Source organism: Emys orbicularis, chromosome 20, assembly GCF_028017835.1.
Source record: "Emys orbicularis isolate rEmyOrb1 chromosome 20, rEmyOrb1.hap1, whole genome shotgun sequence".
Lineage (NCBI taxonomy): Eukaryota > Metazoa > Chordata > Testudines > Emydidae > Emys > Emys orbicularis.
The window spans coordinates 9011542-9037854 of record NC_088702.1 but is presented as its reverse complement, the minus strand read 5'-3'; the positions used below and the strand labels follow the sequence as shown (position 1 = coordinate 9037854).

The following is a 26313-nucleotide window of genomic DNA, read 5'->3' as shown; positions in this document are numbered from 1 at the left end:
TAATTCAAACCATTTCTCCACTTTGTCCAGATCATTTTGAATTTCTAATCCTGTCCCCGAAAGCGCTTTCAACCTCTCCCAGCTTGGCACGGTCCACAGACTTTATAAGTGTACTCGCTGTGCCATTATCCACATCTGTTATGAAGATATTGACTAGAAACAGAGCAAGGAGAGATCCCGGTGGGACCCCATTCGATATGTCCCTCCAGCTTGACTGCGACCCATTGATAACTACTCTCGGAGTACACTTTTCCAGCCTGTTGGGCACCCATCTTAGAATAAGCTATATTTCTCTAGTTCATTTACGAGACGGTCATGTGAGACAGTATCGAAAGCCTGACTGAGGTTGAGATATATCGCATCTACCGCTTCCCCCCATCGACAAGGCTTGTTATCCTACCAGTGAAGGGTATTAGGTTGGTTTGACATGGTTTGTCTTGACAAATCCATATTGACTGTTACTTATCATCTTATTTTCTTCTAGGTCAGGAGTAGGCAACCTATGGCATGCATGCCGAAGGCGGCACGCGAGCTGATTTTCAGTGGCACTCACACTGCCCGGGTCCTGGCCATCGGGCCGGGGGGTTCTGCATTTTAATTTAATGTTAAATGAAGCTTCTTAAACGTTTTAAAAACCTTATTTATTTTACATACAACAATAGTTTAGTTATATATTATAGACTTAGAGAAAGAGACCTTCTAAAAAGGTTAAAATGTATTACTGGCACGCGAAACCTTAAATGAGAGTGAATAAATGAAGACTCGGCACACCACTTCTGAAAGGTTGCCAACCCCTGTTCTAGGTGTTTGCAACTCGACTGTTTAATTATTTGCTCCATTATCTTTCAGGTACCACAGTTAAGCTGACTGGTCTGTAATTCCCGGGTTGTCTTTAGTCTCCTTTTTACAGCTAGCTACTATGTTCACCCTTTTCCAGTCCTCTGGGATCTCTCCCGTCCTGCATGAGTTCTCAAAGATAGTCACTAACGGCTCACAGATCTCTTCAGCCATCTGCTTAAGTAATATGAATGGTAGCGGCCTGGATGGGGCTAGCCAGCCTCATGCTCCAGGGCAAAATCAGATCATCCTCTGAGGGCCAGGAAGGAATCCCCCACTTCTGCCCCCAGGGGTAGTTAATGCTCATGTGGGGGGTGGTTTACCTGCCTTCAGAACAGCTGGCATGGGACATTGTCAGGAAACCAGACAAGATTGATCACGGGTGTGTTCTGGGGCCTGATTCTGCCTTCACTTATGGCCCGATCCAAGGCCAGTGGAGTCAGTGGGGGGACGTCCCTGGGTGTCAGATCAGACCTTGGTTTGATGCCCGTGTCAATGACGGACTGATCCCGGGACCCGCGGGCATGAGAGCAGGGCCAGGATGTCCAGCGTGCTCCTTTAGCTCCTCCCGCCCAGAGGGCCAGGGGTGCCGCCGGGTCGGGCAGGCTGCACCGGGCAGGGGAACTACAAATGCGAGGCAGCGGGGAACTCCTAGGTTCTGGTCCCGGCTCTGCCGTCTGCGTGACCCCTGTGCAATGAGGCGAATGGTACTGGGAGCCGCAGGGATTAGGCAGCTAAGAAGCGCTAAGGATTAGAGAGCCGAGCAGCAATGACTAGCCCGTGTGGAGATGACGCAGCTGGTAACACGTGCTGCAGAGACACCAGCTCATCACCTCCCCCTCCACCCCCCTGGGGACCACTTTCAGCCACGTAGAAAATGAGGCTCAGAGAGCGGAAGTGACCTGTCCGAGATCACACATATCACTGGCAGAGCTGGGAATGGGACCCAGGAGTCCTGGCTCCCTTCGCCCTCCCCCACTCCAACCACTAGACCCCAGTCTCCTCCCAGAGCTGGGAATATACGGGGGAGGGATAGCTCAGTGGTTTGAGCATTGGCCTGCTAAACCCAGGGTTGTGAGTTCAATCCTTGAGGGGGCCACTTAGGGATCTGGGGCAAAATCAGTATTTGGTCCTGATAGTGAAGGCAGGGGGCTGGACTTGATGACCTTTCATGGTCCCTTCCAGTTCAAGGAGACAGGATATCTCCATTTATTTATTTAATAGAACCCAGGAGTCCTGACTCCCTTCCCCCTCCCCCGCTCCAACCACTAGACAGGCCCCCATGCTTCTAATGCCAGCCCAGTTCTGCTTGTTATCCCCGCTCCTGACGACTCGGAGGGGGGTTGCTCAGGGCTTCGCTGGGGGCTTTTTATAGGTGGTTTTAATTGCCAGATAAAGGTCAGCTAGCGATTGCAAGGGGCTCTGAGTTTCTTGGAACTGGCTCGGGTCGGACATCTACACCTGTCGGGACTGGGACACGGGCCAGGCAGGGGCACTGGGGGAGCCAATGGCTGCTTACGGTGCAAACACACCCTACGCTCACACACACACACACACACACACACACACTCCCCCTCGACACACACACACATGCTGTACACCCCCCACCCTACACACACACACACACAGATTTCCCCAACATGCACACCCTCTCGACACACACACACACCCTCTCGACACACACACACATGCTGTACACCCCCACCCTACACACACACACACTTCCCCAATACACACACACACACTCCCCCTTGACACACACACATGCTGTACACCCCCACCCTACACACACACACACACACAGACTTCCCCAACACACACACCCTACTCACACACACACATGCACACGCACACACTTCCCTTTGACACACATACACATGCTGTACACCCCACACCCTACACACACACACTTCCCCTCAACACACATACACATGCTTTACACCCCCATACTTTTCACATACACACACACACTTCCCCAACACACACACACGCACACTTCCAACAACACACATACACATGCTCTACACTCCTCATGCCCTGCACACACACACAGACTTTCCCCAACACACACACCCTACACACACGTGCACGCTTCCCTGACACTCAGATACACACTTCCCCCGACACACATACACATGCTGTACACCGTGCACACACACACACACACACACACTCTCCCGCCTGACACACACACACAGTTCCCGTCCCTCTCCCCCCCCAGCACGCGCACTGTGTGAATGGAGCCCCGGGCCCTGCTGGACCTTCGGGACTCTGCTGGGAAGGGTCCCTCCAAGCCAGGGGGCAGCAGGCCCCCACCCACCCCACGGCCCTTCCCCACTCACTTGCGGCAGCTCCCATAGGCGTCGCAGCGGCTGAGTGGCACGCGGCGCACGCAGCTGGAGAAGGCCACGTACAGGGCCTGGTGGGCCGTGTCCAGCTCCAGGCCCACAATCCGCCTGTCCTCCCTCTTCACGTTGCACCTGGGGCCGAGCACAGAGAGCCAGAGTCAAAACCAAGCCCGCGCCCCCAGTCCCCGTGCCGACCTGAGCCCCTCCTCCCACGAGAGCACAGGGACAGCAGAAGCGCTCTCCCTGTTTGACAGGTGGGGAAACTGAGGCACGGAGAGGGGGCGGGGTGAAGACTCCCAGGCTAAGCAGCTAGTCAGTGGCACAGGGGAATAGAACCCAGGAGTCCAGACTCCCAGGTGCCTTTGCTAATCACTCAGCCACATCCAGGAACAGAACCTTGGAGCCGTGATCCCCCGCCCCCTCGCTCTAACCACTAGACGCCACTTCCCCAACACTGAGGCCAGAACCCAGGAGTCCTGCTCTAAGCCCTAGACCCCCCCGTCCCCAAAACTGAGGCCAGAACCCAGGAGTCCTGCTCTAATCCACTAGGTCCCACGCTCTCCAGTGAGCACTTTGCTTGGTCTCCATCTCTCCGTCCAGGCGCCCCTCCCGCAGGCTGTGCCGAGCGCCCGCTGCCCCGGCTGCACTCACTGGGCTGGGCTGTAGACGCTGATCTCCTCCAGGAGCAGGGTCTCCACGCTGGAGTTCTCCTTAGTCCCGGTAAGAACCTTCAGCACCTTCCCGTCCTCCGAGCCGAGGAACAGCACCGTGTAGTTCCTGTGGGGGCCGGCGGCCGTGTCGACTGCTAGCTGGGTCAGTTTGTACCTGCGGGGGGTGGCAGGGAGCGAGGTCAGGGCATGAGCCTGGTGTGGCAGCCATTGGACACCCAGACACATGAACATGCATGTGCACCCACATGCCCACGTGGGTGCACATGAATGCACGCCCCTGCACATGCACTACTGCACAAGGGAAAAACATACAGACGCGCACATACCCGTGCACACGTGATCACACCTGCCAATGCACGCACACGTGCACGACGGGCACACACAGAACCATATCTGGGCATGGCACATGGCCATGCAAACGCACACAAGGGCATGCACGCACGCACGTGAACACACCCATGTGAACACGTACACATCCGCGCACACTGGTACGCGTGCAGAGGCTGGTCTGTCGCCAGGGCCCAGGTGGTTTATTCTCACTGATCACTGGCCAAAGACCATTTGCTGGTAACAGTTTACTGGCCCCAAAGGATCCCAGCCCCAAGAGCGTGGGGTCGATTGCCTCTGCCACTGATGGCTGCCCCTCAATCCAAGGCAGAGCCTGGTGCGGTTCCCCTTCCCCGACTCCTGGCGGGCCAGAGGATCAGGCCGCGTGGGGCTGTTTAGGGTGAGCCAGAAGGGATCGGGGCGGACGGGCTGAAATGGAGCCAGAGGACAATTTAGCAGGGAAAATGTCTGGACAGCATCAGCTCCCGGGGGAAGGGCTGGGAGCCCCCTCCCCAGGGTTCATTCGCCCTAGGATGAGACAATGCCTTGGACCATCTTGATGGGGTAGATGGGAGCGAATGCGGTACAGGAGAACCTGGCCCTGGGCTAGGTGGGACCTGGCCGGGCTTGATGGTTCCCCACCTCCCCAGGAGGCCTCGGCCCTTCCTCGGCTGCCCCTCCAGCCCCAGCGCCCATGTGGTACCTGCTGGTGGTCTTGGTGAACCAGGGCCTTCCTGTGGCGGCGGGCACGGCCTCGTCCAGCAGCGGGTAGGACTTGATGAAGGCCAGCGTCTCGTCGGGGAACTCATTGGAGGTTCTGTAGCCGGCTGCTTGGCCAACGCTGGCACAGCTGCCTGGCCTGCAGGGACGGAGAGAATCCAGATGTAGGCGTGGGCGGCCCAGGAGTGGCAGCTCATCTGGCTCTGGGTAGGGGGCAGTGCCCCCCCTTACTGTAGCTGCTCCACATGCCCAACTCCCAGTCCCATCCACAGCGTTGGACTGGGGAGCCCCCAAGGGAGCCGATGTTGCGTTAACCAAACCTTGTGTCCATCTCTTTACATAATTAAGGTGCCAGGGTAAAACCTCCTAGACCCCACTTCCTGCCCCCTCCCCTGCTTGGAAGAGGCTACCGCCCCTGCTCCAACCACTAGACCATACTCCCCTCTAAGAGCACAGAGAGGAACCCAGGAGTCCTGGTTCCCAACCCTCTGCTCCGATGCCCAGGCCACTGTTCTAGCCCCTAGTCCCAGGGCTGGAAATAGAACCCAGGAGTCCTGGCGTCTGGCCCATTGCCTTGACGGGCAGGCCAGGGGCTGTGCCCAGTAACAGCCCACACACGTCCTGCTCCATTTCGGGGGGGGGGCTGTTTACCTGGGTTTAGGCACCTTCTCCTCCGGGACTGGGGTCCAGGCGGAATCCGCGTTCTTCTGCTCCTTGAACTTCCCGGCGAACGCTCGCTCGATGTCGTCCAGGTAGAAGGCGCAGACGGCCGAGCCGGTGATGCTGGGGGGGTGGGAGAGATGAGGGGAGGCATGAGTGGGGCTGCCGGTGGCTCCAACCTCCACCCAGCTGCTGCTGGGCCCAGCTCGGATTCACCCGCCCCCCCCCCCCCCCGCAGCCATCCCCCTCCCTGTCACCTTCAGGCCCCGACCTCCCGAGGGGGCTGCAGCAATCTAGGGGGCTAATGGGGTCAGAGGCTGCGACGCGAGGGGTGGGGGTCACAGTCAGTGTATGGGCACCTGTGGAGCTCACACTGAGCAAGGAGGGGCTAGGACCCATTGCCCCTCCCCCCCGGCATCTCAGTCCATCTCAGACCCTCCACAAGTCCCCCCCCCCCCGCATCCCGTTCCAATCCCACCCCCACCCCAGGACTCTCCTCCAGCCCCCCCATCCTGTCCTCCCTACGCCCCCTCCTGCCCAGCATCCCCTCACCCAGCCAGGGTCCTCCTCCCTTCATTCCCTGCCCCACACATTTACCCCTTCCCCCCAGTCAGCACCCCCCCTCCACCCCCCATGACACCCCCTAGTCTCTTTCCATTCCCCCATAATGGGCACAATCCATTTCCCCCCCCCAGGTCCCTCATCCTCCTGGGAAATGGCCCCCGCAGTGGAGGGGTGAGGCCTCTCCCAGGTGGGTCCTAGTGGCTGATCTCTGGTGCCATCTGGCACGTTGGCTTCCCACGCTTGGAGGTTTTATTACCTCCCTGACCCTGAGCACGGCTCTGAAACTTCATCAGGGGCCATTAAACCTCGAGGCTACAGTCCACAGCTCCTGGGGTGTCCCGGAATCGCCTGCCCCGTCCTGGCTTCATCACCTCGCCCAGTTGGTGGTTCCTGGGCCCTCATTTCCCTTTGGCCCTGTGCCACGTGTGGGCTAGAATGCCCCCCCCCCGCACACCCACGACCCCCCAGACATCCTCACCGCACAGGGCTGGGGCCATTCGTAAGCGACCCTGTCAAATCCGAGGGACGGCTTGAGCGCATTTCGGCTGATCAGAAAGGCAGTGGTGGCTAAGTGATGAAATACACCAGGCGGGCCGTATTTCTCTCCACTAGCCACCCTGCGGAAATGGCAGAGGCTTGTTGTTTGCCTGTTCCCAGCTAATCAACCCTATTCCAAGCCAGGCTCCCACCGGAAATGCTCCAGGGGCCTCTGGCACAGTTCTTCCCTTGCAGCCCCTGGTTTTAGACCAACGAACAGCTCCCCACCCCAGGTAATGGGCAAAGGAAATCCTCGGGGTCATGCAAATGCCAGCTTGTTCTTGTAGGGTCTTCTGTGAGCACTAGGGCTGTGCATGCTGGTTTGTTATTGTAGGGTCTCTCGGGATGCTGGACTGTGCACACTGGTTTGTTATTGTAGCATCTCTCAGGACAGCTGGGGCTGCACATTTGCCTTTGGTATTATAGAGTCTTTTAGGGGTGCATACAGGTTTGTTATTTTCTTATGGTCTCTCCTGTGCCCTGGAGCTGTGCAAGCTACTTTGTTATTGTAGGGTCTCTGGGCTGTGCACTCTGGTTTGTTACTGTAGGGTCTCTGGGCTGCGCACTCTGGTTTGTTATTGTAGGGTCTCTGGGCTGCGCACACTGGTTTGTTATTGTAGGGTCTCTGGGCTGTGCACTCTGGTTTGTTACTGTAGGGTCTCTGGGCTGCGCACTCTGGTTTGTTATTGTAGGGTCTCTGGGCTGCGCACACTGGTTTGTTATTGTAGGGTCTCTGGGCTGTGCATTCTGATTTGTTATTGTAGGGTCTCTGGGCTGCGCACACTGGTTTGTTATTGTAGGGTCTCTGGGCTGTGCATTCTGGTTTGTTATTGTAGGATCTCTGGGCTGCACACACCACTTGTTATTATAGGGTCATTTATAAAGAATCCCAATGGGCTTTGCAGGCAGGAAGTGACAGGGCGATGGGGGAGGCACAGCAGGGGGATTTATACATCCGGGCCCCCTCCCACAGCTCTGTGCCCCCCTCTTTCAACCTTTTCTAACAGGCTCCTCTGCTCCACATCGGAGCCCGTCACTGACAGGAATGGATGGATCCTCCCACCCCCGTGGGAGGCAGGAACGTTTCCTTATCCCCATTGTACTGATGGGGAAACTGAGGCACGGTGCGATCAAGTGACTTATCCATGGTCACATGGGAAGTCAGCAGCAGAGCCAGCTCCCTCCTCCCCCAGCTGGGGAGTGGATCCCAACTCTTTCCCTCCTGCCAGCACCCTCAGACTCCTCCCTTCTCCTCCCCAAGAGGCCCCTGAAGGCGCAGGATGTCTTGCAGGCACATGGCATCCCAGCGCCATGCTCCAGGGCCTGGCACCCCGGGTGCTGCTGGGCCGTTAGCAGGAGGCCACAGGAGGACCCGCCCCATCGAGCGAGCGGGCAGGGCTGGAGGGGGGGCTGCAGTACCTGTTGGATTGGGTGGTGAACACCCCGAAGACGGCGGGGCGCCCGTTGACCTGGAAGACGTCGGTGACAGCCTGCAGCACGTCGAAGTAGAAGAAGGCGTCTCCGGGCACGGAGCAGTTGAGCCGGGCCTTGAGGAAGGAGGTCCAGTACTTCTCCAGCACGCGGGGAGACCCCCCCATGTCGTTCTTACACACCCGGCCCACGCGCGAGAAGATCACCTGCCGGGACAGGGCCCTGGTTACGGGGAGGGGCCGGCCGGCCCTGCCGGGGGCGCTAACACTCAGCTCCAGCCAGGGCCAGCCGGGGCAAGGCTTCGCCTTTGGGCTGAGTGCTTACGCTGCCTTGGATTAAGATGCTGGGGGGAGGGGGGTGTTCTCTTCCTGCTGTGGGGCTCCACTCAAGCACGGCCTGGCCAGAGGCCACAGCGATGGGCACACGGCGGGCTCCAAGCCTAAGGGGCCGACTGTTCAAAGCTGCTCAGTACCCAGCAGCTCCCACTGAGCATTCCCCCACGGAGAGCAACGGGAAATCCCGCCCATCCCCCCATTGAGAGCAACGGGGAATCCTGCCCATCCCCCCACGGAGAGCAACGGGAAATCCCGCCCATCCCCCCATGGAGAGCAACGGGGAATCCCGCCCATCCCTCTGACAGCAACGGGGAATCCCGCCCATCCCCCCATTGAGAGCAACGGGGAATCCTGCCCATTCCCCCATGGAGAGCAACGGGGAATCCCGCCCATCCCCCCATCGAGAGCAAGGGGAATCCTGCCCATTCCCCCATGGAGAGCAACGGGGAATCCCGCCCATCCCCCCACGGAGAGCAACGGGGAATCCTGCCCATTCCCCCATGGAGAGCAACGGGGAATCCCGCCCATCCCCCCATCGAGAGCAACGGGGAATCCCGCCCATCCCCCCATGGAGAGCAACGGGGAATCCCGCCCATCCCCCCATCGAGAGCAAGGGGAATCCTGCCCATTCCCCCATGGAGAGCAACGGGGAATCCCGCCCATCCCCCCACGGAGAGCAACGGGGAATCCTGCCCATTCCCCCATGGAGAGCAACGGGGAATCCCGCCCATCCCCCCATCGAGAGCAACGGGGAATCCCGCCCATCCCCCCATGGAGAGCAACGGGGAATCCCGCCCATCCCCCCATGGAGAGCAACGGGGAATCCCGCCCATCCCCCCATTGATAGCAACGGGGAATCCCGCCCATCCCCCCATCGAGAGCAAGGGGAATCCTGCCCATTCCCCCATGGAGAGCAACGGGGAATCCCGCCCATCCCCCCATCGAGAGCAACGGGGAATCCCGCCCATCCCCCCCATTGAGAGCAAGGGGAATCCTGCCCATTCCCCCATGGAGAGCAACGGGGAATCCCGCCCATCCCCCCATGGAGAGCAACGGGGAATCCCGCCCATCCCCCACGGAGAGCAACGGGGAATCCCGCCCATTCCCCCATTGGGAGCAACGGGGAATCCCGCCCATCCCCCCATTGAGAGCAACAGGGAATCCCGCCCATCCCCCCACGGAGAGCAACGGGGAATCCTGCCCATCCCCCCATGGAGAGCAACGGGGAATCCTGCCCATTCCCCCATGGAGAGCAACGGGGAATCCAGCCCATCCCCCCATGGAGAGCAACGGGGAATCCTGCCCATCCCCCCATGGACAGCAACGGGGAATCCCGCCCATCCCCCCATGGAGAGCAACGGGGAATCCCGCCCATCCCCCCATGGAGAGCAACGGGGAATCCCGCCCATCCCTCTGACAGCAACGGGGAATCCCGCCCATCCCCCTGACAGCAACGGGACAGGGATTTAGAAAGGGGCTTAAAGGGTTCAGGGATCCCCTCAGCTTTCCTGTCTATGGGATTTAGATGCCCAGTTTCCTTCGACCCCATTGCAAAGCCCAGGCTGGGAGGTGCTGGGCCTTGCCCCTTTGGCCGTCAGGGCGCTACCATGTCCGGGGATCGGGGTATGGCCACACTGGGCTGTGGGTGCCCCAGAGGGCATGGTGCCCCCGACCGCCAGCATGCCAACCCCTACCCGCCATGGCTGCACCCCATCCCTTGGGGCCTGGCCACGCTGAGGCCCCTCGGCCCCCGCTCAGCACTCACCCTGCCCAGGGTGGTGTATTCCATGGAGATCTCCCGGAAGAAGAAGTAGACGTAGTTCCCGTACTCCAGGGCGTGGAGGAAGTGGGGCTCTGGGGGGAGGGGCAGAGACAAGGGGTGAAGTGGGGAGGAGCCATTATGGTAGATGTGTTTGTCTCAGGCACCAGCCACATAAGGAGCGCAAAGCACTTTGCAGATATTAATTCAGGATGCCTCAGAGCCCCGCCCCCCGAGGGCTGGGTCAGTGTTATCCCCACTACACATGGGGGGAAACTGAGGCAAAGGGTGGGGAAGGGGCTTGCCGGAGCTAGTAGCAGAGCCAGGGATAGAATCCAGAAGTCCTGACTCACCTGCTCTAACCACCAGACCTCACTCCTCTCCCAGAGCTAGGAACAGAACCCAGGAGTCCTGGCACCCAGCCCCCAGCTCTAATCACTAATTTATGCTCCCTGCTAGCGCTAAGGTTCCTGCTAGTTCCCTTGATATGAGTCATTTGCTTCCCTGTATTCCGATGTATTCCTGCTGCTCCCCCACCCCCCACCAGCCGGGGCTTCCCCGTGGCTTCTGGCCCCCTCACCTCGCAGCCACTTGGAGTCGTACTTGATGGTGCGGAGCACGGGGCTCCTCTCGCCCAGGCTGCGGTAAATCACCGCGTCACTGGCCTGGAAGTCTGCCACGGTGGCTGAGTACAGGTTCCCGTCTGGGAGGGGGGAGGAAGAACGAGAGAGAGGGAGGGAGGGAGAGAAAAGGGAAGATTAGATACATAGATAAATAAAGTGAGGGAGTGTATGGGGATGGATGGATGGATAGATAGATAGATAGATTGTATGGGGATGGATAGATAGATAGAGGGGTTGAACAGGGATAGATAGATAGATAGAGGGGTTGTATGGGGACGGATAGATAGATAGATAGATAGATGGGTGTGTATGGGGAGGGATAGATAGACAGACAGACAGACAGAGGGGGTGTATGGAGATAGATAGATTGTATGGGGATGGATAGATAGAGGGGTTGAACGGGGATGGATGGATAGATAGATAGCGGGGTTGAACAGGGATAGATAGATAGATAGATAGATAGATAGATAGATAGATAGATAGATAGATAGATAGATAGATAGATAGAGGGGGTGTATGGGGATAGATAGATAGATAGATTGTATGGGGATGAATAGATAGAGGGGTTGAACGGGGATGGATGGATAGATAGAGGGGTTGAACAGGGATAGATAGATAGATAGATGGGGTGTATGGGGATAGATAGACAGACAGACAGACAGAGGGGGTGTATGGGGATAGATAGATAGATAGATAGATAGATAGATAGATAGATAGATAGATAGATAGATAGATAGATAGTATGGGGATGGATAGTTAGAGGGGTTGAACAGGGATGGATGGATAGATAGATAGAGGGGTTGAACAGGGATAGATAGATAGATGGGGTGTATGGGGATAGATAGATAGATAGATAGATAGATAGATAGATAGATAGATAGATAGATAGATAGATAGATAGATAGAGGGGGTATATGGGGATAGATAGATAGATTGATAGATAGATAGATGGGTGTGTATGGGGATAGATAGACAGACAGACAGACAGAGGGGGTGTATGGGAACGGGACAGACACATTAGATAGATAGACGTGTAGGAAGGAAGGAAGGAAACATGAGGATGGAGCTCCGGGAGCTGTCTAGTGTAATGCAGATGGGCTTGTCCCGGGGGTGCCCCACATGTGCCCCGTAGCACCCAGTCCTGGTAACCCCGGGGCAAGGACTGAGCTGGTCGCCATCAGGGAGTTATTCCTGGTGAACTGAGCCAACAAGCAGCTTCTGCCCCCTCAATGGGATGCTGCAGGCCGGCCCCTGGGGAGCACTGTCCCATGGGCTTTGTGTGCGAACACTCCCGTGTGTCAATGCACACGCAACAGAGATGGGCCCTAGCCCCTGCCCCGCAGACTCAGCACCCCCCAGCGTCAGGGTGTCAGAATGCAAACCCCCGTGTGGGTCAGAACTGTGTGCGAACCCCCCCTCTCCCCCCGCAGCCCCAGAACAACCCCCAGGTCCGGACCCCAAAGAATAAGCAATTGACTCAGCTGATGGTGCACAATGTTACAGGACTACGATGCTCACTGACGTTACGCTTTAAAGTCTGTGACCAAGCAAAGGAAGAAGTGACTTTTCCCCCAGGCAGGCTGGTGTGTCAGGACTGGCTGCACCGTATGACCACTTTGCCTGTGCAATTGCGTATTCAGTGGGGATCAGACCCCCTGTTCTCCCCATGGTGTGTCTGGACCCTGATTGTCACCCCCCCATCCCGGCACAGCATCCGGAGGCTGGTTACACCACTCAGCCTGTGTCCCACCACCCACCGAGGGCGTGGCCGCGTACCTGCAAAGAGGGCAACGTTGGTCTGCTTGGCATCGAAAGGGCAGCGGGCCTGGCCGTTCAGCTCCTCCCCTTCCTGCTCCAGGCTGCTGATCTGGGAACCAAGGGCCGAGGTGAACTCATGGGCCACGCAAATACCACCCCAGGGCCCTACAGGAGAGCACGCCACAGCGATGCATGGGGCCCCATCCAGGGAGGGCTGGGCTGGACTGACCCTCACAGACCCTGGGTGGTCTGAGTGCGGCCCACGGAGCTGATGGCCACCCATTATCTTTGATAGGGAGACACGGCCCATGAGGCCTCCTGCTCCCAGCATGCATTGCCCCACCCTGACCTTGGGGGAATTGGCCAAGGCGCGCTCATACCTGACCTGGGGGAGACTCCAGTCTGTGGGACCCACTCCCTCCTTGGCCTCTCTGCTGAGGCTGCCCGCAAGGGGGTGGTTTCTGAGTCCTGGACACCTGGGCTGAGCCCTAGCAAACTCATTTCACTTGGGGGTCACCCAGCAGCCACCTGCTGGCCCAGCCTTTGAGCCCTGAGCCTGGATTGGAACCTAAGGCCAGCTCCTGCAGCACGGTCGCTGGAAGTATCAAGATTTGCCCAGCCACGTGGGCCACCAGGAACAGCCCTGAGCGTGTGCAGGGCGCTAAGTGAGAAAGGGATCCAGCCAGCAACCAGGGTCCATCCACTCCCCAAGCCCCACCACCTCAGCGGGGATCGGGCTTGGTCCCCGTGGGGCTCTGTGATGGGGCAGACAGACCAGCGCGGGGGACGGGTGGGTGGTGCCCTCACCTGGTAGGTCCGGCACATGGGATTGAAGGAGTTCGTCCCGCAGGCAAAGAGGGTCCGATCATTCTTGGGCACCAGCACCTTGATGTAGTTATAGCATTCGTCCTGCGGGGGGTTAGCCATGATCCAAATTAAAGGGGGTTGGGGGAGGGGTGGGGGACCTGGCATTGCGGGGGACATGGGTTTGCCTAGCACTGGGAAGGAGGAGTCTGAGGGGTGGGTGTGGTCTCCCTGGATAGTGCAATCAGGTGGTATGGAGGGGCAAAGAAGGGGGCGTGGTCAGCTGGCTCTGACGGGGGTGGGGAGTGAGTCACCTGGGGCGGAGTGGGTTTGTAGATCACCTAGCACCGGAACCTGGGTTAAGTGATGAGGAAAGGAGACAGGAACCAGGAGATGTCACAGTTCCCGACCCCCGTCCAGCCTGGAGGATCTCAAAGGGTTTTGGAAGCTTGTGCCTAGAGCACCACTGGAATGCAGCCACCTCTGGGGTGGAGGGCAACATCTGACAGGCACATAGGGTATGGCACAACCCTGCGGGGTGGGGCCCTGAGCCAACCCCCCACCCCCCACCCCCGAAGCTGTAGATGTCATGGGCTTCGGACTGGGCCCTGAGAGCGCATCTCCCAGGAAGGGGGGATGAATCTCCCAGGCGCCCAGAGCTGCCCCCTGCTATGGGAGCTCAGAGACCCACGGGAATGGGCAACGGGATGGCTCACTTGGTGATTATCTGCTCTGTTCATTCCCTCTGGGGCACCTGGCATTGGCCACTGTTGGGAGACAGGATACGGGGCTAGATGGACCTTTGGACTGACCCAGTAGGGCCGTTCTTATGGGGGAGAGAGAGGCAGCGGGACTTGGACAGGAGCATTTCCAGACTCCAGCTCTCCCCTCTCCCTGGGGTGGCCGAGGAGCGAACATCTGTACAGGAACATCTGGAGGCGGAGCCACATTTCTTACCCGCAGCTTCCCACGCATGGCGCAGTTCTTCATGTCCTGGGTCTTCCAGGTGAGATGCTAGAGAAGGGGTGGGGAAGGCAAAGGAAGGGGGTTAGGAGGGGCACAAAGGTGTTCTGGGGGGAGCATGGGAGGCGTCTGGCTAAGGAAGGGAAGGGCAGGACGGCAGCTGAGGTCACAGGATGCTCTGTGGACAGCCCCAGCCAGCAGCTTTTAACTCTTGAGCAGGGTGAGCCAAGAATGCCCAGGCCACTGTTCTAACCCCTCGACCCAGATGTGAAATAGAACCCAGGAGTCCTGATTCCCAGCCCCTCCTCTCACCACTGGAGAACACTCTTTACAGAGCTGACAACAGAACCCAGGAGTCCTGACTCCCAGCCCCCTGCTGTCACCACTGGAGAACACTCTCTTTGCAGAGCTGACAATGGAACCCAGGAGTCCTGATTCCCAGCCCCTCCTCTCACCACTGGAGAACACTCTCTTTGCAGAACTGACAACAGAACCCAGGAGTCCTGACTCCCACCCCTCTACTCTCACCACTGGAGAACACTCTCTTTGCAGAACTGACAACGGAACCCAGGAGTCCTGACTCCCAGCCCCCTGCTCTCACCACTGGAGAACACTCTCTTTGCAGAACTGACAACAGAACCCAGGAGTCCTGACTCCCAGCCCCCTGCTCTCACCACTGGAGAACACTCTCTTTGCAGAGCTGACAATGGAACCCAGGAGTCCTGATTCCCAGCCCCTCCTCTCACCACTGGAGAACACTCTCTTTGCAGAGCTGACAACGGAACCCAGGAGTCCTGACTCCCAGCCCCCTGCTCTCACCACTGGAGAACACTCTCTTTGCAGAGCTGACAACGGAACCCAGGAGTCCTGACTCCCAGCCCCCTGCTCTCACCACTGGAGAACACTCTCTTTGCAGAGCTGACAATGGAACCCAGGAGTCCTGAATCCCAGCCCCCTGCTCTCACCACTGCATGAGGGAAGATTGCCAAACATTCCCACCCACCCCCGCACCATGGCCGCGACTCCCCTTCCTCCTTACCCTGTCGGGATAGAACTCCTCTGGGGTCTGCCTGAGGTCAAAGGCATAAACGTGGTCCCTGTGGGGAGAGAGCAGGGAACGTGACGATCTCCCGAGCACGGGAGGAGGCAAAAGGACCACGGCTGAGGGCGGGGGGGAAGGGGGGGGTTGTGATGGTGTCCGTGCGTCGGTGTGCTGTGGTCATGTGCGAGGAGTGTGAGCGGGCTCTGGTTGTGTGAGGGGACCCTGCGTGGGATGGGACAGCTGTGTGCTGTGTGTGTGAGGACATGTGCACCCTGCGGTTGTGCGAGGGCTGTGGGGGTGTGGGAGGGGATGCACGCACTGTGGCTGGGCAAGGGGCGTGTGCACACTGTGATTGTGCGAGAGGCACGGGAGCCATAGAACTATGGCTGTTGGGAGTGGGACGGGGTGTGCACATGTGGTTGTGCAAGGGGCGCATGAGGTGTGTGCCATGGATGTGGGTGTGTTGGAGGGCTATGCTCACACTGTGGTTGTGCAAGGGCCGGGGGAGGTTTGTGCTGTAGTTGTGAGGGTGTGGGAGGGGCATGGGCACAGGTGGCTGGGCGAGGGGGTGCGCACACATGGCTGAGCGAGGGGCGTGCGCACACGGCTGATCGTGGGGCGTGCACACACAACTGATCGAGGGGCGTGCACACACAGCTGGGCGAGGGGCGTGCACACACGGCTGGGCGAGGGGTGTATGCACACACAGCTGGGCGAGGGGCGTGCACACACGGCTGGGCGAGGGGCGTGCACACACAGCTGGGCGAGGGGTGTATGCACGCACAGCTGGGCGAGGGGCGTGCACACACGGCTGGGCGAGGGGTGTATGTACACACAGCTGGGTGAGGGGCCTGTGCACACACGGCTGGGCGAGGGGCGTGCACACACGGCTGGGCGAGGGGTGTATGCACACACGGCTGGGCGAGGGGCGTGCACACACGGCTGGGCGAGGGGCGTGCACACACGGCTGGGTGAGGGGCCTGTGCACACACAGCTGGGCGAGGGGCGTGCACACATGGCTGGGCGAGGGGTGTATGTACACACAGGGGGTCTGTGCACATTGGCGTCTGGGCGAGGGGTGTATGCACACACAGCTGGGTGAGGGGCCTGTGCACACACGGCTGGGCGAGGGGCGTGCACACACGGCTGGGCGAGGGGTGTATGCACACACGGCTGGGCGAGGGGCGTGCACACACGGCTGGGTGAGGGGCCTGTGCACACACAGCTGGGCGAGGGGCGTGCACACATGGCTGGGCGAGGGGTGTATGTACACACAGGGGGTCTGTGCACATTGGCGTCTGGGCGAGGGGTGTATGCACACACAGCTGGGCGAGGGGCGTGCACACACGGCTGGGCGAGGGGCGTGCACACACGGCTGGGCGAGGGGTGTATGCACACACGGCTGGGCGAGGGGCGTGCACACACGGCTGGGTGAGGGGCGTGCACACACGGCTGGGTGAGGGGCCTGTGCACACACAGCTGGGCGAGGGGCGTGCACACATGGCTGGGCGAGGGGTGTATGTACACACAGGGGGTCTGTGCACATTGGCGTCTGGGCGAGGGGTGTATGCACACACAGCTGGGTGAGGGGTGTGCACACTGGCGTCTGGGCGAGGGGTGCAGAGGCCCCACGTTGCACGTGGGGTGCCCTGGCGCGATGCCCCCTGGGGGCTGTCTCTCTCCTCACTCACCGCGCGGCGATGAAGAGCGTCTGGTTGAGCCGCAGCATCCTCTGGAAGTCCAGGCCGAGCTGGGCCGTGTCATTGTCGCCGGCGAGGCCTCGGAAGCAGGGGTACGGGGACGTCGCTGGTGGCAGAGAGTAGGGCGGCCATTATACGCTTCCACCTCCCCCAGCACGGGGGTCCCCCCCCGCACGATGGCCACCAGTGACATCCCAGCACAGAAGCTGAGGGGAACCCCATAGTGTCCTTCATACGTCACCCCCCGCACCCTACTGACAGACCCTGTTCCGGTCCCAGGGGTTCATTCCAGACTTGGGGAGACACCCCAGCCGGACACCCCAGCCCAGGCGGGGGCCACCCCATTTGCTCTCCCTCTGGCGGGAAGGGGGGGACACGTCATGGTCTCGGCAGCAGGCCATGTGGTCTAGTGGCCAAGGCCACGAAGTGGCTCGCCCAGTGTCCTGTCCTGCAGGCGGCTGGCTCGGGCGACATGAGCGTGGCAGGTCTCAGCCCAGGCCCGTGGCTCGACACCCGTGGGCTCCCTGCTCCGGGGGGCAGCGTGGAGGGCGCGAACAGGCTGGCTTACTCGGCAGGCCCACGGTGCTGAGGGGAGCGAGGTCCTTGGGGAAGGAGAGCGCGGACGGCAGCAGGCATCGGCCCAGCAGGAGGAGCAGAGCGGCCGCAGCAGGGCAGGAGGGGGGCATCCTCGTGGCCTTCCCAGCCGGAGAGCAGAGCGGAACCGGCTGGGCCTTACGACTGGACCATCGCTCGCTCGCCCATCGACAGGACCTGTGGAGACGGGGGTGTGTGTGGCTGTCACTGTCACATCAACCTCGGAGCCCACGCTGCTGGCTCCACGCAGCTCCTCCTCCTCCTCTCCAGAACACGGAGGCGCCTCCCCACCGTGCCTCACAAGCCCTCGTTCCACCCCAGAGCCAGGGCTGTGGCAACGGAGCTGGGGCAGGGGGAGCTACCCGCAGGCTCTGCCTCCCTGCCGACGCGCTCCAGCCCTGCCTTCCGGGCACCCCCTCTACTTAAGCTAGCGCCCCCCTCAGGTTGCTTCTGGTTGATGCCTCGTGGGGCACGGCACAGGAAGGACGGGGGGGGGGGGACAGAGAGGCCTGGGGTGCAGAACAGCTGGCCCTGGGTCGGTCCAACCGGGCACAATGGGGAGGGAACGGGACGCACATGGGTGCCGTGAGTCAGGCTGGGCAGGCTCCAGAAAAGCCGGTAAGGCCAAATGGGAGCAAGACGGTCAATCCGCGCCCACAACCTCCGCCCCCCCCGCAACAAAAAATTAATTTAAGAGTCTATTGGTAACAGCAGAGCCAAAAGGCCAATCGGAGGGAAAGGCAGACACAGGCGATTCGCCAGCATTGACTCACTAAAGCCCACAGCATCCCTGCGAAGGCATCACCCCTTCGTTATACAGATGGGGAAACTGAGGCAGGCGGGGGGTGGGGTGACTGCCCCAGGTCATACATCCGGTCAGCTGCAAATCTTGGGAAAGAACCCATAACCACTAGATCACACTCCCCTTCCTTAGAGCCCAGAAGCCCTGACTCCTACGTCCTTGCTCTAACCAGAGCTGGAGAGAGAAGCCAGGAGTCCTGATTCCCAGACCCTCCTGCTTTGCCCCTAGACCCCGCTGCCCTCCCAGGGCTGCAAACAGAACCCAGGAGTCCGGATGCCCAGACCTTGTAGCCTGAGTCTTATTTACATTAAGACTCCCCTGCTTCAAGGCCTCTTCATTTTGCCCTGGCTTTCCCAGCCCACCCACCCCCCGGCTCTAACCACTAGACACCACACCAACGCCAAGGGGCCCTACAAGCAGCCACATGGGATTTGGGGATGCTGAGGACTGCTGAAAGCACAGAACGCCCTGCCCAGGGTGCACCCGTCCTCAGAATACCCGGTCGGCGCGGGTGCTCTGGGAGCACGGGCTCCGCCCAAGCGGGGACGGGCAGGGGCGTGAACACCCCCGCCCCCCCAGCCCCCACTTTGTCCTGCGGGCTGGAGCTCTCCCTAGGCCAGGTTATTAACAGGGTACCAGACCCCCACCCGGCCCAGCTTGCATATGGGGCTTGCAAGCATCAGGGAGCAGCAGCTGGAGCAAGGGGTCGAGTTACAATGAGAGCTGCAGCCTAAGATCTGGGTTGTGGGGGGAGGAAGGGAGTGATCAGAGGGGGAAGAGCGCGGGGGGGGGAGAAGCAACCCCATTTCCCCCCCCCCCCGATGCCAGAGGACCCGCACCTCTTCCCCAATCCCCTTTCATTTGGATCATGGCTAACCCCCTACATCAAGGTGCTGCTACGTGAAGTAGTAACAACAACCCAAATACATGGTTTCCGCCTTCAGCACCCCCACTGAAAAACTGTTCCAGCACCACTGATACCTGGGCGTGTGTAAGGCGCATGTGTGTGTGAGTGTATCCCTGTGTGTGTGAATGTATGTGTAAGCGGTGCGTGCTAGGTAGACCGCTGCGTGTGTGTGTGTAATGGTTGTGTATGTGTATACCAGTGAGTGTGTATGCCTGTATGTGAGCAGGTGTGGGAGTGTGTAAGGGGTGTGCGTGTATAACTGTGTGTGTGAGGTGTATAAAGTGTGTGTGTGTCTATGTTTATATGTGTGTAAGGGTTGTGTGTACAGGCTGTATGTGAGGGCTGTGGGGGATGTATAAGGTGTGTATGTGTCTATGTAAACCTGTATGTGTAAAGATTGTGTGTGTACACCTGTGAATGGGTGTATAAGAGGTGTGTGTGAGTCTATGTATAAGTGTGTGTGTACAGGCTGTGTGTGAGGGGTGTATAAGGGGAGTTGTAAAAGCTGTGTGTGTGAGGGGGTGTTGGAGTGTATAAGGGTGTGGGTGTGGAAAAGGGGGTGTATGGGCTGTGTTTGAGGAGGTATACAAGGACTGTGTGTGTGCAGGGTGTGGGGGTGTAAAAGGGCTGTGTGTACAAGGGCTATGTGTGAGGGGATGTGAATGTGTATATGGAGTGTGTGTGAGAGGGGGTGTGGGAGTGTATAAGGGGGGTGTATCGGCTGGGGGGTTGTACAAGGACTGTGTGTGTGAGGAGAGTGAGGGTGTAAAAGGGGTGTGTGTGAGGGGATGTGAGGGTGTATAAGGACTGTGTGTGAGAGGGGGTGTGGGATTGTATAAGGGGGGGTGTATGGGCTGTGTGGGGGGGTGTACAAGGACTGTGTGTGTGTGCAGGGTATGGGGGTGTAAAAGGGGGGTGTACGGCCTGTGGGGGCGGGTGTACAAGGACTGTGTGTGTGAGGAGCATGAGGGTGTAAAAGGGGTGTGTGTACAAGGGGTGTGTGTGGGAGGTGTGGTGGAGACTCTCCCCATCTACACACCCCAGGAGAGCCATCCTCTGGGCTGCCAATTAGCAGGCCCTGCCCACAGGGCCTCCCCTGGGTGCAGCGGGCAGCCAGTGCCCCGGAGCAGAGGCAGGTGATGGCGTCAGTGCCGCGTGGCGCTGACGGGCGCTGACGCGGGTTGGTTCTTGCGGGAGCCTCAGAAGATCTCTCCGGTAATTCCAGGACGGAGCTCGGCGTCCCTGGAAAGTCACCGGGGTGAACCCGAGACCATTCCCCGCCCTCCGGAGTTCCCACGCAGGCAGGATGTGGGTTCGTCCCCCCGGAGAGCTCCCCAGAGCACAGGCAAGGGAGGGTAGAGAATAGCCAACTGGGGGGGACATGGAGGGTGCTATTGCAAAGGCCAGCTCAGCAGCAGTTTGGAGCAGAGCCCCAGATGGACGGACAGACACACTTGTTTTAAAAGGAAAAACGTGACAACAAATTCTTTATCGGACGAGTGTTTCCGGCTCCACCCCCCTGCTCTGACCACTAGACTCAACTCCCCTCCCAGAGCTCCTTCCCAGCACTGAAAATAGAACCCAGGAGTCCTGACTCCCAGTCCCCTCCCCCTGCTCACACCACTTGAGCGGGACGAACCCAGGAGTCCTGGCTGCCAGTCACCTGCCCTAACCACTGCTCCGCGCCACCTGCCAGCTCGGCGCTGCGCCCCTTTCCCCTTGGGAGGAGCCGGAGACCTGCCCCGGGAAGGGGAAATCGCCGCCAAAGCCCAATTAATGCCCAACACGACGGCAGGAAACGACAATTACAGGGAGGCTTGTGGGGTGGGGTGGGGTGGGGTGGGCTGGGGGGGACCCCGTTCCAGGGCGGTTTTCCAGCCGGGAGCCAAGTGCCAGGCAACCCAGAGTGGTGAGCCGTGATTAGCCAGGGACGGGAGTTTGTGCTGTTGGATTTATAGGGAGCGGAGGGGCTGGGGTCCCGGCTCGGGGCAGCGGGGGTTAGGGGAGGGGAGACAGCACTAAGGAAGGAAGGAAGGAAAGAGAGAAAAGAGGAGGAAAGAAGGCGCTAGGGACTGAGAGATGGAGGGAGGCTGGGCTGAGTGTGAGAGAGAGGAGGGGAGAGGGGGAGGGGTGTGAGTATGGAAATGACTGGGAATGAGAGTGTGTGTGGGTGTGTGTCAGTGAATGTGGGAATAGGAGCGTGTGTGTGCGTGCGTGCATGTGTGTGTATCCAGGCAGGGGGCTGCATGGTGTGTGTGTGGGGGGGGGTGTAGCTGGGCAGGGACAATGCATGGAGGGGATTACTGCGGGGGCAGGGTGATGCATGGGGTGTGTGTGTGTGTGTGTGTGTGTGTGTGTGTATCCAGGAAGGATGAGGCTGTGTGTGTGTGTGTGTAGTCAGATAGGGGCAATGCATAGTCTGTGTGCAGCTGTGGGGGCAATGCATGGTGTGTGTGTGTGTGTGTGTGTATGTGTGTGTGCAGCTGTGGGGGCAATGCATGGGGTGTGTGTGTGTGTGTGTGCATGTGTGTGTGTATCCAGGCAGCGGGATGCATGGTGTGTGGGGGTGTAGCTGGGCAGGGACAATGCATGAAGGGGATTACTGGAGGGGCGGGGTGATGCATGGTGTGTGTGTGTGTGTGTGTGTCCAGGAAGGATGAGGCAGTGTGTGTGTGTGTGGTGTGTATAGTGAGGCAGGGGCAATGCATAGTGTGTGTGTGTGCAGCTGTGGGGGCAATGCATGGGGTGTGTGTGTGTGTGTCCAGCTGGGGGGGGAGGGATGAATGAAACACCATTTCAAGGACACAGCCCCGTAGCCATGTGCGAGTTCCGGCCCTGGGTCCAGGCGCTCCAGCCCCTGTGCCCTCGGAGGCTGCTGGGGTGGCCGGGCTGGAGTGCCAGGCCCTGGCTGATCGGTCCTGGCGCGGTGCTGGCCATGCTGATGGGCCGCCCGGGCTGTGGGCTCTCTGCAGTCCGACAGCAACACCCGCTGAGTGGGGATTGCTGGAGCCACTCACCTGCCTGGAGCCTGGCGCCTGTAGCCGAGCACCTGGGGCTCCAACCCTGGTCTCCATCTCGCTGTGAATCCCAGTGGGCCCCCGGGCACGGGCCCCAGCCTGCCCTGCCCTGCGAATCTGCCCCCACACAGAGCCCACTAGCAGCTGAGCAGCACAGCACCCACCGCACCTGGGGGCCCGGGGTTTGGTCAGGGGTCAGCCCCCCGCCCTCCTGTTGCTGTCACCTCCTGGATGTAGGCAACATCTGTGGGAGTGCGGACAACAGCTGTCATTCCCATCACCTACATGGCCCTGCCATGTATCCATCCCTCCATCACTTGTGCGCCCGTCCATGTATCCATCCCCTCCATCACCTACACAACCCTCTATGTATCCATCCATCCCTCCATCCCCTACACGCCCCTCCATGTATCCATCCATCCCTCCATCCCCTACACGCCCCTCCATGTATCCATCCATCCCTCCATCCCCTACACGCCCCTCCATGTATCCATCCATCCCTCCATCACTTGTGCGCCCGTCCATGTATCCCTCCGCTCCATCACCTACACGCCCCTCCATGTATCCATCCATCCCTCCATCCCCTACACGCCCCTCCATGTATCCATCCCCTCCATCACCTACACAACCCTCTATGTATCCATCCCTCCATCACCTACACAACCCTCTATGTATCCATCCATCCCTCCATCCCCTACACGCCCCTCCATGTATCCATCCATCCCTCCATCCCCTACACGCCCCTCCATGTATCCATCCATCCCTCCATCACTTGTGCGCCCGTCCATGTATCCCTCCGCTCCATCACCTACACGCCCCTCCATGTATCCATCCATCCCTCCATCCCCTACACGCCCCTCCATGTATCCATCCCCTCCATCACCTACACAACCCTCTATGTATCCATCCCTCCATCACCTACACAACCCTCTATGTATCCATCCATCCCTCCATCCCCTACACGCCCCTCCATGTATCCATCCATCCCTCCATCCCCTACACGCCCCTCCATGTATCCATCCATCCCTCCATCCCCTACACACCCCTCCATGTATCCATCCATCCATCCCTCCATCCCCTACACACCCCTCCATGTATCCGTCCATCCCTCCATCCCCTACACGCCCCTCCATGTATCCATCCACCCCTCCATCACCTACACTCCCCTCCATCCATTCTTCCATCCAATGCCATAATACCCTATATATATACATCCATCATGACCCACAGCCTTCCCTTTCTCCCTTCAGTCCTGTGACATACACACCCGCCCTCCTTCCCTCCATCCACCCTGTTCTGTACATACCGCTCCATGGATCCCTGGATTCCCTTCATCACGGTCTATCCAGTGCCACATGTACCTGTTCATCATCCCTCTATTCCCGTATGCATTCATCTAACCTACCTCTCAGGATACCTGCTTCTCTGTCTACCTATCCATCCAGTTCCTTACGTGAACCTCTCTCCATCCACCTATCTATTATCCTACATGCTTCTCTACCTACGGGTTTTCCTGGAGAGCTTGCAGGCAGCAGGATCAGGCCCCTGTCTCTTCACACCAACCTAATTCTTGCTCAGATGGGGAGCTGGGGTGTGTGTGCGGGGGAGCGGGGGGAGAGCAGGGGCTGGGAAGAGAAGAATGATTTGAGCTCGCCAGCAGGTTTGCAAGTCCCAGCACCCCATCCCCTCCCGTCAGCCCGAGCTCCCTGCTGCACTGCTAATTACGAGGAGCTGCGCCATCCCAATCACCTGCTAATTGGAAGTTGGGACTGATTAGCTGGGAGCTGTAATCTGATTGTGATGAGGCACCAGGTTAGAACAAAGCCAGGCTGTTCTGCAGGTCGCTTTCTTGGGCAGCAGCCGGGAGGGGCTGGTGGGGGAAGAACCTGGCACCCTGAAGACGCCCCCCAATGTCGGGCGTCGTTCTCAGCCACGCCCTGCTACTCCTTGCCATTTACTCAATGGAGCCGACGCACGGTCCCCCAAAGTGGGCGGGGGGACCTGGGCTCCGGAGCGGAGGGAGGTCTGGTCAGTCGGCTTGGACTCTTGATCATGAAGAAAGCTGAGCTGATGCACTGGAGCATGACGCGTAGCCAGGAGCCCTTTGCCAACAGGGGAAACAGCCAGGCCTAATCAAAAAACTCCATTAGCGCCCAGGTCCGGCTGTTCAGTCACACATATTACCCCCCACAGCTAACAAGAGGCCCCAGGCTCCCAGTGGAGGCAGGGGACCTGGGTTCTCATCCCAGCTCAGCCACCTGCCGGATAACTTTGGGCTGGAGAACCCATCTGCTCTCTGTGCCTCAGTTTCCCCTCCCCTGCATCTGTCTGTTTAGCTCGGGAGGGCTTTGGGGCAGGGATTGTCTCTCGCTCCACACCTGTCAAGTGCCCGGCACAATGGGGCCCCTATCTCAGTTGCTACCGTCATGTAACTAAGTCGTTGTAAAAGCCAGAAAATCCAGAAATCTGGGTTTAAGTCAATTTTTAAGCAATTTCTCCGGAACCCTGTTAATTGCCCTGCGTCCAGGCTAACCCCAATGAAATGGAGCAGCTGTGGTCTCAGAGCTGGGAATAAGCAGCAGGAGCTGGGCAAACCCTTGAGCCGCACGGCTTCTCTGTTTGCATCTAAACTGCTCCCTGGTAATAGGGGGGATGGAGGCAGCAAAGCCCAGGCCCGGCTGGGGCGATAGCCGTTTCTTGGCGTTTTCCAGGAAGTCTCGGCAGGCTCCTGAGGGAGGCTCACTGCATTTTGCGTTTCTTGTCTCCCAGCGCTTGTTCCTGGTGATTGAGTTACAATGAAAATACACACGGCGCCAGGCTGATCATATGGTTCACTCGTGAGTGACTGAGCTGAGAATTCGCCCCCCCCCCACCCCCCTCGCTCACTGCCTGTCAGCAGCCAGGACACCAGAGAACGCTGGTTATGAACCTCCAGCCAGCACTGAAGAGAGGGGAGTCAAATCACTCCATTGACATGGCTTGCCAGCTTAGCAGTACGTCGCCGAGGGCCTCGGTTAACATCCTGCAGAAGCTTTGGTACGGTTAGGATGGCTAATCTTGAGCAGTGATGCCTAGTGGGTGGATCGCTACCCTGAGACTCAGGAGTCCTGAGTTCTAGACCCACCTCTACCACTAGCCTGCTGGGTGACCTTGGGCAAGTCCTTTCCCCGCCCCGTGCCTCAGTTTCCCCATCTGTGAAACGGGGATAACCGTACCGACCTCCTTTGTAAAGTGCTTTGAGATCTGTGGAAAAGAGCTATTAAAGGGCGTCAGACTGCACAGAGCTCTCCCCAGATCCGGTCTGATTTCTTTGATGGGAAGCATGACGGTAGCAGGGAACGCCCCCAGCTGAGATCCGAGCCCCATTGTGCCAGGCGTTGCACAGACAGAGCAGAGCGCATCCCTGCTCCAGAGGGCTCCCGGCCCAAACACATAAAGGGACAAACGGGAGCTGAGGCCTGGGATGCCGCTTGTACAGACACCCCCGAGCTGGCTTTAAACTTGCGAAGCTGTGGCAGGATGGACTTCGGCGTGGGCTAGCTGCCCACGTAATTACCCAGTGGCGGGGGCTCCTCTGCTCCAGCACCCAAGCAAGCCCCAGGAAATCTAGCTGGGGTACGTCTACACACGCTGCAGTCACCCCACGATTGCAATCTCGCCCTGCCCTTAGGATAGGACAAGAGACAGCAGGTGGAGACAGCCGGGGGAGCACAAGGAAACCAGGAGACAATATTGGGCCAGCATGACGGGCAGTGAGATCTGCTTCTGCAAAGCTGGCCTGATCCCTTCCCTGGATCCCATTCCGATGAGGAGCCGATACCAGGTGCTGTGAAGCCAGCACAATCTATGAAAAGCCGTGAATTTCGCGGGGCGTTGGGGGGTGGGGAACAGACGGCAAAGACGCGTTTTTAATA

The 26313-nt window shown here is 59.2% G+C and overlaps 1 protein-coding gene across 1 annotated transcript in view; it reads right to left on the bottom strand.

Moving 5' to 3' along the window:
* SEMA6C (semaphorin 6C) overlaps positions 1-17765 on the bottom strand; it is a 37652-nt gene extending 19887 nt beyond the window's left edge. The window contains exons 1-13 of the mRNA XM_065420147.1: positions 17648-17765; positions 17071-17185; positions 15377-15434; positions 14332-14388; positions 13378-13479; positions 12589-12679; positions 10770-10892; positions 10196-10284; positions 8084-8301; positions 5555-5686; positions 4887-5042; positions 3837-4010; positions 3180-3317 (exon numbers count right to left, since the gene is read on the bottom strand). Coding sequence (XP_065276219.1) covers positions 3180-3317; positions 3837-4010; positions 4887-5042; positions 5555-5686; positions 8084-8301; positions 10196-10284; positions 10770-10892; positions 12589-12679; positions 13378-13479; positions 14332-14388; positions 15377-15434; positions 17071-17185; positions 17648-17765 — 1571 coding nt within the window. The remainder of the gene's footprint in view (positions 1-3179; positions 3318-3836; positions 4011-4886; positions 5043-5554; positions 5687-8083; positions 8302-10195; positions 10285-10769; positions 10893-12588; positions 12680-13377; positions 13480-14331; positions 14389-15376; positions 15435-17070; positions 17186-17647) is intronic.
* Between the last annotated feature and the right edge of the window lie 8548 nt (positions 17766-26313).